Raw genomic sequence first — 13606 nt, 5'->3', positions numbered from 1 at the left:
ATTTCTCAAGTTATATCTACATCCAGACATTTCTTTTCAATTTGAGACCACTTGGTATCACCCCAAATGCCACAGCACCTCAAACTCAGCATGTCCGTGGGAGGCATCTGCTCAGCATCCACTCCCCCTTTCTGATAATGGCATCTTGATGCTTCTCTTCAGTCTGTGTGGTCATGTGGGTCTCCTGGGGGTAGGTTCTCAGCTTGGCCAATTTGTGTGTTCCTCACTCTGACTTCAGCAATTGGAAATGTTCAAGGATGGGCATGAGGTCCCTCTCTTTGGCTTTTTCTGTAAACTTTTCAAAATAAGCTCCTGTCCTGCTGAGGTTGCTGAGCTAGTAGACTATAAGCCTGGAGCTCCTGGGTGTTAGCTTAGCACTGCAAAGCAGGAACCTGCCGAGATGGAAGCCAGCCTAGAGGAAGCAGAGCAGAAGAATGGAGACAATCAAATTTGTGATTTAGGTTATAGGAATCAATTTTTTTTCTTTTGCTCAAGCTAATTTTCTTAAGAGAGAGGAATGGAGAGGGAGGGGAGATTTAAGAGAGAGAGAGAGAGAGAGAGAGGGGGAGAGAGACATTGATGTAAGAGAGAAACATTGATTGGCTGCCTTCTGTATGCACCCCAGTTGGGGATAGAACCTGCAACCTGGGTATGTGCCTTGACCAGGAATTGAATCTACCACCTTTTGGTGTAACAGGGCAATGCTCCAACCGAGTCACACTGGCCAGGGCTGTTCAAGCTTATTTTAAGTGCATTTCTGTCATTTGCAACAGAAACCATCGAATCTAGATTCTCAGATTTCTCAGAGTTCTGTGCTGGAACATAGTGAAACAAGGAGAGCTGGTCTGTAGCCTTGGGCTTGCTACTGGCATTCCTCTCTTCCACTCAGGCTCCATCATGCACTCAACCTCATGTGTATGTATTTGGGACTTTTCCCTCCAGTTCCAACATCTAAACTCTGTCCACACCTACCCCACTGCAGAAAGCGGCCTGTTTGCCCCTTTGGGCCTAAAGGTGTGCACACTGGTGGGCTGGTCAACCTACCAAAGGTCATCATTTCTTCCATAATCCTCACCTGCTCTCATGGTTCCATATCTCAGCAAATGGCTCCACCATCTATCCAGTTGCCCCAGAAGAACCTGAGTCTGTTTAGACAACTCCTTTTTTATCCTCTATAGCCAATCAGACACCAGGACTTCTGGGTTTATACTTCACAATTATTTCTCAAATCTGTGTCTATCTCCATAGCCACTGTTTTAGTTCAGGGCTCATCTCTCACCTGGTTTCAGGTGATGGCTTTCATGCCACTTCTTGGCCTCCTACTCCTCCAAATGCTACACTCCCCCCCGCCCATCAAGCTACCCTCTAAATGCTCATCAGTAGATGACTGGATTAAAAAAGCTGTGGGACATTTACACAATGGAATACTATGCAACTGTAAAAAGGATGGATCTCTTACCCTTTGGGACAGCATGGATAGATCTGGCAAGTATTATGCTAAGTGAAATAAGCCAATCTGAGAAAGACAAATATAACATGATCTCACTTATTTGTGGAATCTAATGAATGGAATGAATTGACCAACAAAATAAGACCTGAAGCATGGAGGCATGGAACAGACTGACATACCTCGATTTGAGGTTGGGGGGGATGAGAAGAGGTAAACCAAGGAACTTATATACTTATAGGCATGGCCCATGGACACGGGCAATAAGGTGGTGAAGACATGGCGGGGGGTAGGAGGTAAAGGGCTGGGAGGAAGGAGGTAAAGGTAAAGGGGCCAGGGTTGGGGGAGAAGGGGAGAGACCTGTAATACATCAACAATAAAAAGTATATTAAAAATAATAATAATTTAAAAATTGGTCTTGTTTTTATCCTAGCTCCCTACAGAATCTGGCCTATGATAGGCACTTAATAAATGTTGGTTGAATGAAAGAATGAACAAGTCCCACCCATGTTTCTGAATCCTCCCCTCCTTTTTCTTCCTTCCTTAATTTTAGGCAGACTGTGCAAGGGGCTCCTGAGAGGATTTCCTTGCACTGCTGATTCCCCTTATCTGCCACACACTTTGTTTCTTGGCCCTCCTGGCAGCCTGGCCCACCAGCTGACCAATGTCCTGTCCAAGGCACACCACCAGGGGGCAGCGTGTGACCAACCTTACTCTGGTCTGCATTTTCTTCTTCCCAGGGCACTGTGGACAGGAGTGGGTTGGGGGGGTGGGGGGGCTTGGATATTGGATGGCTCACAGACACCCTGTAGTGGATGCTGTGGTGTGCTGCCTAGATCCCCCTTCAGGATCATGGTGCTCATTGTCCCAGCCACTGAGTGTTGGCTCCTGATGGTTCACAGCTGAATGTTTCCCTGAGAACTACCTGTGACTGAAGGAAACTGTCTTGTCAAATGCAATGCCCCTTTCCTGGGATAACATGTCACCAATGACTAGTTAATGTATGGGTTCAAAGGCCTGGTCCCCTGGCCTCAAATTGAAACAACTCTGAAAGTTCATCCCAGCTCCAGAGATCCTATAGAATCAGCTGAAGTCTATTCTGTTGCAACTGTAATGCATTTCAACTTTTTCCCTGCCCAGTCCTGCTTCTCTCACTCCCTTTGAAAGTCTTCCCTAATAAGCCACCTGTACACAAGTTTTCATCTCAGAGTTTGTGTCCAGCTTAAGATTTTCCCCAAACTCAACTTGGATGCTCCATTAACTACCTTATCTGACTCTGATTCCATTTTTACCCTCTTCCACACTAGATCCAAAGTGATCTTTTAAAAATAATCTGATTATGTCAGGTCTCCACTGAAAGCCCTTCAATAGCTTCTCACTGCTCATAATTATTTGTTTATTTTTAGACTAGACGCCCGGTGCACGAAATTCGTGCATGGGTGGGAGGGTGTCCCTCAGCCCAGCCTGCACCCTCTCCAATCTGGGACCCCTCGAGGGATGTCCGGCTGCCCGTTTAGGCCCGATCCCAGAAGGATCGGGCCTAAACGGGCAGCCGGACATCCCTCTCACAATCCAGGACTGCTGGCTCCCAACTGCTCGCCTGCCTGCCTTCCTGATTGCCCCTAACTGCTTCTGCCTGCCAGCCTAATCACCCCTAACCACTCCCCTGCCAACCTGATTGATGCCTAACTGCTCCCCTGCCAGCCTGATTGCCCCTAACTGCAGGCCTGGTCACCCCTAACTGCCCTCCCCTGCAGGCCTGGGTCCCCCCCCAACTGCCCTTCCCTGCAGGCCTGGTTGCCCCCAACTTCTCTCCTCTGCCAGCCTGGTCAGCCCCAACTGCCCTCCCTTGCAGGCCTGGTCCCTCCCAACTTCCCTCCCCTGCTGGCCTGGTCCCTCCCAACTGCCCTCCCCTGCTGGGCATCTTGTGGTGGCCATCTTGTATCCACATGGGGGCAGCCATCTTTGACCATATGGGGGCAGCCATCTTGTGTGTTGGAGTGATGGTCAATTTGCATATTACTCTTTTATTAGATAGGATAGAGGCCTGCTACACGGGTGGGGGCCACCTGGTTTGCCCTGAAGGGTGTCCTGGATCAGGGTGGGGGTTCCCTTGGGGCGTGGGGCGGCTTGGGAGAGGTGGTTTGCAGGCCGGCCACGCCCCCGGTGACCCAAGTGGAGGCCCTGGTATCTGGGATTTATTTATCTTCTATAATTGAAACTTCGTAGCCTTGAGCGGAGGCCTGGGCTGGCCAGGATGTGCAGGAAGCTTGGCTTCCTCCATTGCCGGGGAAACCCAAGCCTCCTGCTTGCTCTGTGGGTGCAGCCATCTTGGTTGGGTTAATTTGCATACTCACTCCTGATTGGCTGGTGGGTGTGGCTTGTGGGTGTAGCAGTATCGTCAATTTGCATACTACTCTTTTATTAGATAGGATAATTTTTATAAGAGTTTATTTGAGCCATACTGATGACATATGCTGGGGAGCAAGATCTCAAACGCTCCCAGCTTCTCACTGCTCTTAGAAGAAAGCCCACATTCTAAACTTGGCCTACAAGACTCTGTATGATCTGGCACCTGTGGACTTCTCCACCCTCATCTACCACCATTCTTCCTACCTTTCCTAGGTTCTACTCTCTGGCCCCATTGGTCTTTTTCAGTTTATTGAACATGTCCACCTCTTTCCTACTCTGCCCTTCTCCTTCATAGCACTCATCTCAGTTACAATGGTTTGTTTTTAGGTAGGCCCATCCCTAACATGGATTCAAATTTGGATTTTATTTGGAATCCTCAGGATTCCCCAGAAGAATGTGGTGGTGTGGGGAGAGCCAGCTACTGGTCCTCAGGTCCACCTTTTTTCCCACCCCTGACACCGTCTTGTACTGTAAGAGGCCTCATGTGCATGTATGTGGACCTCTCTGTTTATACATCCTAATTCTGTCCATAGCCTCCTGCAAACAGCCACCCCTTGGCCATTTATTAGGTCTAGGGATGTGTGAACGGGTAGTTTGGTCTACCCTTGGGTGGGCAACCCAGGGAAGAGGTCCATGTGGGCCCTAGAAGTGGGCTTTGGGTCCTTTGGGCAGGGAATTCTGGAGTGTGGCCCAGAAGGGGACTGGGTGTGTGCACAGAGGAGGCCTGGCTTCCTCACTCCATGGCACATAGCTGGAAGAGCACCAGAGTGGAGCCTTCCAAAGCACAGCGCCCAGGGCAGGGGTCACCAATACAATGATGTTTCTGTTTCATCTGTAAGCCCCTCAGAGGCAGGGCTGGTGTCAGTCTGATTTGCTGAGGTATACCTAATGCATAGCACAGTGCCTGGGGTGGAGTAGGTGTCAAGTGAATATTTGTCAAGTGAATGTAAGAGGTAGACCAGAAAAAGGTTTAAGAATTTGTATCTATTACTGAAGATCTAGATACCAAAAGTCAGAACTAGGAATGAGAACAAATCTTACAGGGCTCCAAAAATGGATATAGGGACAGCATCCTGAATTACTGACTCTGTCTCTTCACCTCTCCTTTCTCTTTGTTTCCTACTCCACTTCTCTAGGCTCTTTGACTGCTTGGCCCTCTTTCCACATGGTCCAGCATCCCTCAGTCCATATCTTTCTACTTTTCCGTCCTTTGGCAACTGCTCTTTCTTTGTGACCTGACCATCTCTCTGTCTGCTTCTCTGTATTTGTTTTAGTTCTTGGTTCCCAACTTTACTTTCCTTTGTTTGTTTGTTTCTTTTTTTTTTTTAAATCTACATTTTTTCCATTTATTTATTTTATTTTAAATAAAAATTAAAAAAAATCAATATTTTTTTATTGATTTCAGAGAGGAAGGGATAGGGAGAGATAGATAGAAACATCAATGATGAGAGAATCATTGATCAGCTGCCTCCTGCATGCCCCTCACTAGGGACCGAGCCCATAACCAGGGCACATGCCCTTGACCGGAATTGAACCTGGGACCTCTTAGTCTGCAGGCCAACGCTCTATCCACTAAGCAAAACCAGCTAGGGCTCCTTTGTTTCTTTCTTCTATCACTTTTGCTCTTCTAGTCATTTGCTCTTATCATCTTTCTTGTTACTCTTACTCCCTTCTTGACCTCCTTCCAGAAGCTTTCCATGGCCCTTTGCCCAACTTTCCATGTGCCTACATCCTTCTGGCTCCTTGAGTCTAGATCCCTGGGGAGCCCTTGACTTTTTCTGCTCTTTGTCCCAGGTCTATACCCACTGCCTCCTTAGCTAAGTCTTCCTGTCTCTCTTCCTCTGTTCTGTCATTCCTAGAGTCCACCTGGCTTCATCTTTTTCATCCCCATTTTTCCTCCCCAGATGTCCTTGAGCCAATCAGTGTCAGCTTTCATCCCCTGCCCCCACCCCTCCTGACAGAGGACCCATTAACTACCTCCTGGGCCACAGTCTCTCCTTTCCATGTCCTTGGTCCTTTCCTCTGGCCCAGCCCTCAGACTCCTTTTCCTGCTCAGTGTCGCCTGGTCTGAATCCCTAGCAGCTCAACCTGCCTGAGCTTGTTTAGTCTGACTCCTTTAGCCCTTTAGCAGCTTAGCCCTCCCACCTCTCCTCTGAGCCCTCCAGTAAACAAGAGGATCAGTGCAGACCTGACAGCTGCTGAGGGGAGAGGGGCCAAGTGTCTGGCCAGGCCAGACCAGGCATAAAAAAAGGGGGCTGCATTCAACATTTCCATTTCCTTCTTCAACCAGGAAAATTCTGCGGTCTCTTTCTTGGCTATCTGTTTTAGAGCCACATACTATGGGCATGTGTGAGGGATTCCCTGTCTCTATGGTCCCCATTCTCATTTTGTGGCTTTGTTTCCAGGCCTTGAGCTTTTTGGTTCTTCGACAAAACAGCACTAGATTCAGGCAATCACACTGAGAAACCTTTCTCCTTGAATAATGGTAATGGTCTCTGCTCCACAAAATAGAGGCTAGGTGTGGGAAGAGAGATGTCATCTGATCTAGGTCTTCTTTTATGTGTGTGGAGAACATGGCAGGAAAGACCACACACAAAAACACACAAAGGGAAGCTGAGTTCACTGTAGGCATTCTGTAGACCAGTAGTTCTCAAACTTTAGTGTTCATCAAAATTGCCCAGAGGGCTTATTAAAACATAGATATTTTTGGCTCCATCCCCAGAGTTTCTGATTCAGTAGATTTGAAGTAAGGCCAGATAATTTGCATTTTAACAAGTTCCCAGGTGATGCTGCTGATCTGGGGACCACACTTTGAGAACCACTGTCTTAAATCATATGAATCTCCCAACTTTTCAACCAACACCTAAGGCTGGGACTAGATTAATTTTTATAAATTATGATCATTGGGGCTGATGGACACCCACATCTCTCTTTGGGTTGGGAAATAGGATCTGTTAACCCTATGGGAGGGTTTAGGTGTCCTCAGAAGTTAGGAAATAGCCTTTAACTCATGGAGTTCTATTCCAGTACAGACCCTATTTAAACAGCTTCAGACATGTTTAAACATCTCCTTGGCTAATTCCTAGTATCCCTGTTCCAACTTCTACTCAGGGATGATATCTCTAAGAGGTGTTAGGGGATTAGGCTGAGAATGTAGGTCACCCACCAACCATCTGGGAACCAGAATGAGTGAGAGAGGAAAAGAGAGGGACAGAATACACACAGAGAAAAGATGAGGAGAAGCAGAGGGCATATGAGGGCAGTCTCAAAAATCTCAGATGGATTGGTGGTGATTAGATTTCAGTGTCCCACATTGGCCTGGAAGGAAGGAGCAGAATTTCCCATTTTTCCTTCTCCTGTTCCTTCTCTGACGCTGGACTGCCTGTCCTGGGGCTGGGTCAGCAAGAGTGAGAAAGACTGAGGATTGGATGGTCAAGTCCTGGAGATTCATCATGAAGAAGATGGCTTCTCTTTCTGATTTGATACCTATGAGGGTCATGAGGCTAGATATAGTGGGAATGAGGCAGGGGGCAGAAATGTGAGGATTCCTGAAAATAGGAGACACCCAACAGTCCAGGTGAGAGTGGGTTCCAGAGAGCTTGAACTCCCCAAAAACAATGACAAGGGGCTGCAGAGCCTTGGAGGGCGAGAGCACTGGGAGCTGTCTTTTCTAATCCCATACTTTCAGTCACCGAGGGCTGAGGGTTCTGTTCACATGAGGGTGGTGGTCTGTACCAGGGAGCCGAGAACATGTATGTCAGACTATCAGTGAGGAGCTTTGTTGGGGAAGATGCCCTCTTTCCTTCCTTGAAAACAGGCATACTTGTTCTCTCCTCTTGTCCCCCCCCCACTCCAAGGCCAATGAGATAGTCAAATGATCCCCTTACCTCATTGGCTACAAGCCTAAGGACCACAAATGACCTTAGAGAGCTATCCCTTTAAGAGTGCCCTGTGGGCTCTGTACCCACAGCCCCTTGTTCTGAGCATAGAGGCACCAGGCTTTGCTCAATGGTGCCTCCAGTCTCTGGGGAAGCTGTGCTTGCCTGGCTCTGACACTGATCACATCACCTCTGCCATCCTTTAAGTAAGTATGCCCTGGGCCTTCCTGGGTGCTGGGCCTCTAACCTAGAGCCTAGAACCCCCTCCTCTGATACCTGCTATCTGCTCTCTGTTGTCTATTTTCAGGAATCCTCACATTTCTGTCCCCTGCCTCACTCCTACCCTAACTGGCTCTGTATCCCTCACTGCTATCACATCAGAAACATAAACAAGTCTTCTCACTTATTCTTTCATCTAATTCTCTCTGGACACTTCTCTCAGTGTCTCACCACCTTCTCCCTGCCACCTTCAATCTGTGTTTTTGTTCCTGTCTTCTCTGTCCTCTCAAGGGTGAGGAGCTCAATAGATAGGGAAACAGCCTTTCCTTGTGATAGGAAGAGAGGCCTTGTCCTGTCTCCAACCTCTTTGGGCAGAGCCTAGGCAGGGGTGGGCAAACTTTTTGACTCGAGGGCCACAATGGGTTCTTAAACTGGACCGGAGGGCCGGAACAAAAGCATGGATGGAGTGTTTGTGTGAACTAATATAAATTCAAAGTAAAGGAGCGGAGGGGAGAGCAAGAGAACCCTCTGCTCTTTCGGCTCCGCGGGCCGGATAGAACAGCCAAACGGGCCGGATCCGGCCCGCGGGCCGTAGTTTGCCCACGGCTGGCCTAGGGTCTGAGATGTGGTTGGAAAGAGGGATTCCTAGGTTTGGGGCATCAAAATTAAGCCAAACTCCAAGCCTTGTGGATGAGCACTCCCTGCTTTGCTCCTTCTGGAACTATGGTTGTGGCTGCTGAAATTGGGACCTGAGCTAGGGGGAAACTGGGGTCAGAATGGGGAAGATGATCTGCTCAAGTTCACACAACATAGGGGGTTCTGAATGGAAGAAGGAAAACCAATCTTGCTTGGTTCCCCTGGGAGAGATTGGCCTTGGGGAAAGATGGCTGCCACTCAGTCCTGATCTTTCTAAAACTGATTCTAGAATCCTTTTTTCCCCTTGGAAAGTCTCTCACCCCTATAAAAGGGGTTGATTAACTCAGTGGTTGGCAAACTGTGGCTCGCGAGCCACATGCAGCTCTTTGGCCCCTTGAGTGTGGCTCTTCCACAAAATACCACGGCCTGGGCGAGTCTATTTTGAAGAAATGGCATTAGAAGAAGTTTAAGTTTAAAAAATGTGGCTCTCAAAAGAAATTTCAATCGTTGTACTGTTGATATTTGGCTCTGTTGACTAATGAGTTTGCCGACCACTGGATTAACTCATAGAACAGATGCGCAGTAAGGGTCTTCTATATGCAAGGCATTGGCTTGGGTGCTCTGAGAGATAGAGAGGTATAATAATAACATTTTATCCTTATTCATGCACTAAAATTCACAGCGTACATGTTTCCCTTTGTCTTAAAATATATATCTACTCTCACAGTTAATTAAGCAAAATTTTTAATTGCTTGGAAATGGAATGATGCCTCTTGAGATGACAGAGCATCTCAGCATGTTCCAGCAGTAGAGTTGGAGCACTGCCATATTCTTCTTGTTTTTCATAAATCTCAGAGGCACCAGTGGGGCCAGAGACTGTGCTGTCCTCTTCTTCATGTAAGCTGCTTGTCCCTGGTCAGGAACCTCTGCCACCTGAAAAATTGGCCCCCCGCCCGGAGGTGACTATGCAGGGAACAGGGCTGCACCATCACCCTGGCTTTCCAGAATTCAGGCTCCAGGGCACTTGGGCTTTGGGGGAGAAGGTTTTGGTGAAGGAGACTGGCAGACAGCCTCCAAGTGCTCCAGATGTCTCCTCTGTTTTGCAGGTGTGCCCCCCCAATCCAGCCCCAGAATGGCACTGCCTCCCAGCCCCCTGGCCATGGAATATGTCAATGACTTTGACTTGATGAAGTTTGAAGTAAAACGGGAACCTTCTGAGGGGCGATCTGGCACCCTCACAGCCTCACTGGGCTCTACACCTTACAGCTCAGTGCCTCCTTCACCCACTTTCAGTGAGGCAGGCATGCTGGGGGCCACTGAGGGCCCTCGGCCAGGCCTGGAAGAGCTGTACTGGCTGGCCACTTTGCAGCAGCAGCTGGGGGCTGGGGAGGTACTAGGACTGAGTCCTGAGGAGGCCGTGGAGCTGCTGCAGGGTCAGAACCCAGTCCCTGTTGAGGGACCCCATGGCTATTACCCAGGGAGCTCAGAGGAGACAGGAGCCCAGCATGCCCAGGTGAGTGATCAGTGAGCTGTTTTGAGGGGAGGCAGGGTAAGAGAAGGAGTTCCTGGACTGGGAAAGAGACAGAGGGCAGAAGAAGGGAAGAAGGGCCCTTGAAAGAAATCAGATAGAGAAAACAACGTTCTGCCCCCTCCCCTTTTTCCAAATGGAGAGAAATGAATAGGCTGACCCAGGAGGAAAAGGGAGAAGATAAGGTTAGAGGAGGACAGAAAAGGCAGAGTTGAGAATTAAAGGGCGTCGAGGAGCAGGCGATTATGGCAGGTAAAAAGGGGAGGTAAAAACCATGCGTGGAAAACGGAATGATATGGAGTCAAGACTATGGGAACGAGAATGAAGTTGGCCTTTTCAAGACTTCGTGCTACCCCAGCCCCCAACCTTCTCAGAAAGGATTGGAATTCATCCTATTAATTATAGACACAGATGGGGGTGTTGAGGGCATTAAGATGTAATCCAAATCCGTTGAGGGTCACAGGGTTGCGGCCTCCAGGAGAGGGGAGCCAGGTGCGTTGGAAAAGTGGGGTCTATCTAGACATGGGTCCGCTGGAGACACGTGGGCCTCGAGTCCGATGATGCTACGGACCAAACAGGGATCGCCCTGGGCTCAGGTGCATGATGGGCTTTCTTGACAGTGGGAGGTGGGCGGGGCCAGCAGTGCCGGGCGGGTCTAATGGGACTCGAGTCCCTGGGCAAGGACCTATGGGAGCCCGGAAGTGTTGGGACCCGGGGCAGGGTCTGGATTGCGAGATGGAATCAGAGGAAGGGCGAGCATTCAGGTCAAGTCCAGAGCCAGGCCGGGCCAGACTGGCGTTGGGAACTGAGTGTCCAGGTCGGACCAGGTCTCTACCTACTCCCTCTGCAGGTGGCCGAGCGCTTTTCTGACGCGGCGCTGGTGTCGATGTCTGTGCGGGAGTTAAACCGACAGCTGCGGGGCTGCGGGCGCGATGAGGCGCTGCGGCTGAAGCAGAGACGCCGCACGCTGAAGAACCGCGGGTATGCGCAGGCCTGTCGCTCCAAGAGGCTGCAGCAGCGGCGAGGGCTGGAGGCGGAGCGCACCCGTCTGGCCGCCCAGCTGGAGGCGCTGCGGACCGAGGTGGCCCGCCTGGCCAGGGAGCGCGACCTCTACAAGGCTCGTTGTGACCGGCTGTCCTCCAGCGGCCCCGGGCCTGGGGACCACTCTCACTTCTTCCTCTGAGCCTCTTGGGGCCACGGAGTGGTGGAATAGGTTGGGGTGAGCTCACCACCCAGAAGGCAGCTGTCCCATTCACTAGGTGGTTATTGAGCGCCTTCTGGTGCCAGACACTCCTTTGTATGACCACAGCAATATCCCCAAATTTCCTGGACCCTTAAGGCATGTACTGAGGTTAGATGATGGTCATTTTCTGGGAGAGGGTTCCCCTCCCTTCAAGCGGGCCATGCACAGAAACCCTCTACCTTTTGCCCAAATCCACACGACCAGCATACTGAGATCAGCAGGAACCAGTACCAGGCACTGTGTGTGAGTGTGTGTGGGAGGTGGGGTGGGCGGGGGGTGGGCAAGGGCGTGGATGGTGGCTGAGTGACAGTGCATGGGAGGTGAGGGAGTGGTGTATATTTTAATTAAAGGTTTTCAATCTATAGTGCATTAGGCAGTAATTAGCAACAAGGCTGTATTTTCATTCTGGGGTTTGTAACCTCCCCATTTAGGATTATTGCATTTTCAAGATTTTAATTTCCAAAAGCAAGACAGACAAGGAATTTTATCCAAGCGGCTTTCCTCCTACCCAATCCATTGACTTCCAGGGCCCAGAGCTGCAAAGGCCTGAGGAGCTCTGGGGGTGGTTATTGTGGGCTGGGAGAGAACCCTGGGCAGGAGTCTGGAGACTTGGGTGCTCCAGCTCTGTCAAGGATACCACTGTAATCTTGAGCAAATCATTTGCTCCCTGGGTCTTGGTTACCTCATCTAATCCTCATTCCGGTTGGATGACTTCTGTCACCTTTCCAGTTCTGGCATCCTTCGTATGGGAGTCCAGGGGTCTCCCCAAGACAACCTCACCAAAGGGACTTCCTGTCCTGCTCCAGCTTCCTGGCTGCAGCCTACACAGTGGATGAGCCCATGCACTGGTCCTCTGCTGCTCCCGGCAGGCTGCCTTGACCTCCAGATCTACATAAGATGACCCTGCTACCTCCTGCCTTTCTGAGGGCTGAGGTGAGACTTGCCCCAGCATGACAAGGAGCTGAGAGTGCAGTTTTTGTGAATTAAACTTGAAGTCCAGATAGAACTTTATGCTATTGGCTAATGTTCTTGTAATTTAGAAGTGTTCATTCTTTATCCTTGCTCCAGACGTGTGTGTGTGTGTGTGTGTGTGTGTGTGTGTGTGTGAGAGAGAGAGAGAGAGAGAGAGAGAGACTGGGAAGCTCCCACCTGGGCTGAGTGGTGCTTTTCAGTTCTGGAGGCCCAATAAAAATGGGGTGGAGGCGTGGGGACTGGGCCAGATGGAGCCTCCCCCTCCCACCACTACTGCACAGACGCTCAGGAGCATCAGTGACTATCCTGAGGTCTCACAGTTGCTATGGTAATCCAGCCCTCTGCTTCAGCAACCTATGGTGAGAGTGGGTGGGGAATATGGGCAGGTCAGAGGCATTGAACTGGGAGCAGCAACCTCACCAGCTACTGTCATAGGTCCTCTAAGTGACATAATAAATGGGGAGAAGCAGTCAGGCATGGGGGAAGAAACTGTCATATGTCTCTCTTCCTTTCTGCCCCCTCTAACCATCCCTTCCCCAGCTGTCTCTTCCCATCCCAGTTCTTGTTACCGCCTCCCCCTCCTCTAGTCCAGCTTGTCCCTCCTCCACTCAGGAGCCTGCAATGGAGGCCTCTCTTTCATCTCCCCCAGGATTTCTTTCTTTTCTCCTCTTCTTTTCCCACCACTGGCTATTGGCTACTGGCAATGGCTGGCTCATGGCACCTTTAGCCTCTCCTCCTTCACCCCCTTCCACACACATCATTGAAGGAAGAGGAGCCCAGCTATTCTTCCTTCATTCTGGATCTCACACATGTCTTACCTGCTCTCTGAAGCTGCAATCCAGACCTACTACTGTTCTTGCACACTTTACTTTATTGGCTGAGGCACACACACAGGCAGAGATGCCCATCCACAAGTGTCTCTGGGTCACCAGATGAGGGTCACTCAGATATATTCCACATAGAAATTGCATACTAGTGATTGGTAGCATGTGCACTTTAGTCAGATGGTCCTGGGCTCAAGTTTAAGGGCTCCTGGTTCTTCTTTGGTTAAATAATAGTGTGTCCTGCTATTGTGAATGTTATTAAGAGTACACAGCTGGACTACCTGAACCATTAAGGCCACGCTCATGGGAAATCAGGGATGTGCAGTCATGAGCACACACATACATTCGAACAACTAGGAAAACCAGGCAGCACAGACCTTAGATGCCCCTTCTGTATTCTTAGTTCACTTGCAGACCTCCTGCCCTCCTTCATTTCCCACACATCCC

General features: G+C 49.8%; 1 protein-coding gene across 2 annotated transcripts; it reads left to right on the top strand.

Annotated features, from left to right (window-relative positions):
- Nucleotides 1-9709: 9709 nt before the first annotated feature.
- Nucleotides 9710-12267, top strand: NRL (neural retina leucine zipper; the record flags this gene model as incomplete). Of its 2 annotated transcripts, XM_080673286.1 has the most annotated exons (3): nt 9725-10105; nt 10971-11339; nt 12093-12267. In XM_080673286.1, the coding sequence occupies 2 exons, from the start codon at nt 9725-9727 to the stop codon at nt 11301-11303; spliced, it is 714 nt and encodes a 237-aa protein (XP_080529412.1). In that variant the 3' UTR covers nt 11304-11339; nt 12093-12267. The 2 variants fall into 2 exon arrangements, with proteins under 2 accessions (XP_080529413.1, XP_080529412.1); XM_080673287.1 differs by having other exon boundaries at nt 9710-10105; nt 10971-12267.
- Nucleotides 12268-13606: the final 1339 nt, after the last annotated feature.

This window comes from Plecotus auritus (assembly GCF_963455305.1).
Source record: "Plecotus auritus genome assembly, chromosome: 1".
NCBI lineage: Eukaryota > Metazoa > Chordata > Mammalia > Chiroptera > Vespertilionidae > Plecotus > Plecotus auritus.
Note: the sequence above shows the minus strand (reverse complement) of the source record. Positions and strands in the feature narration are given on the sequence as shown.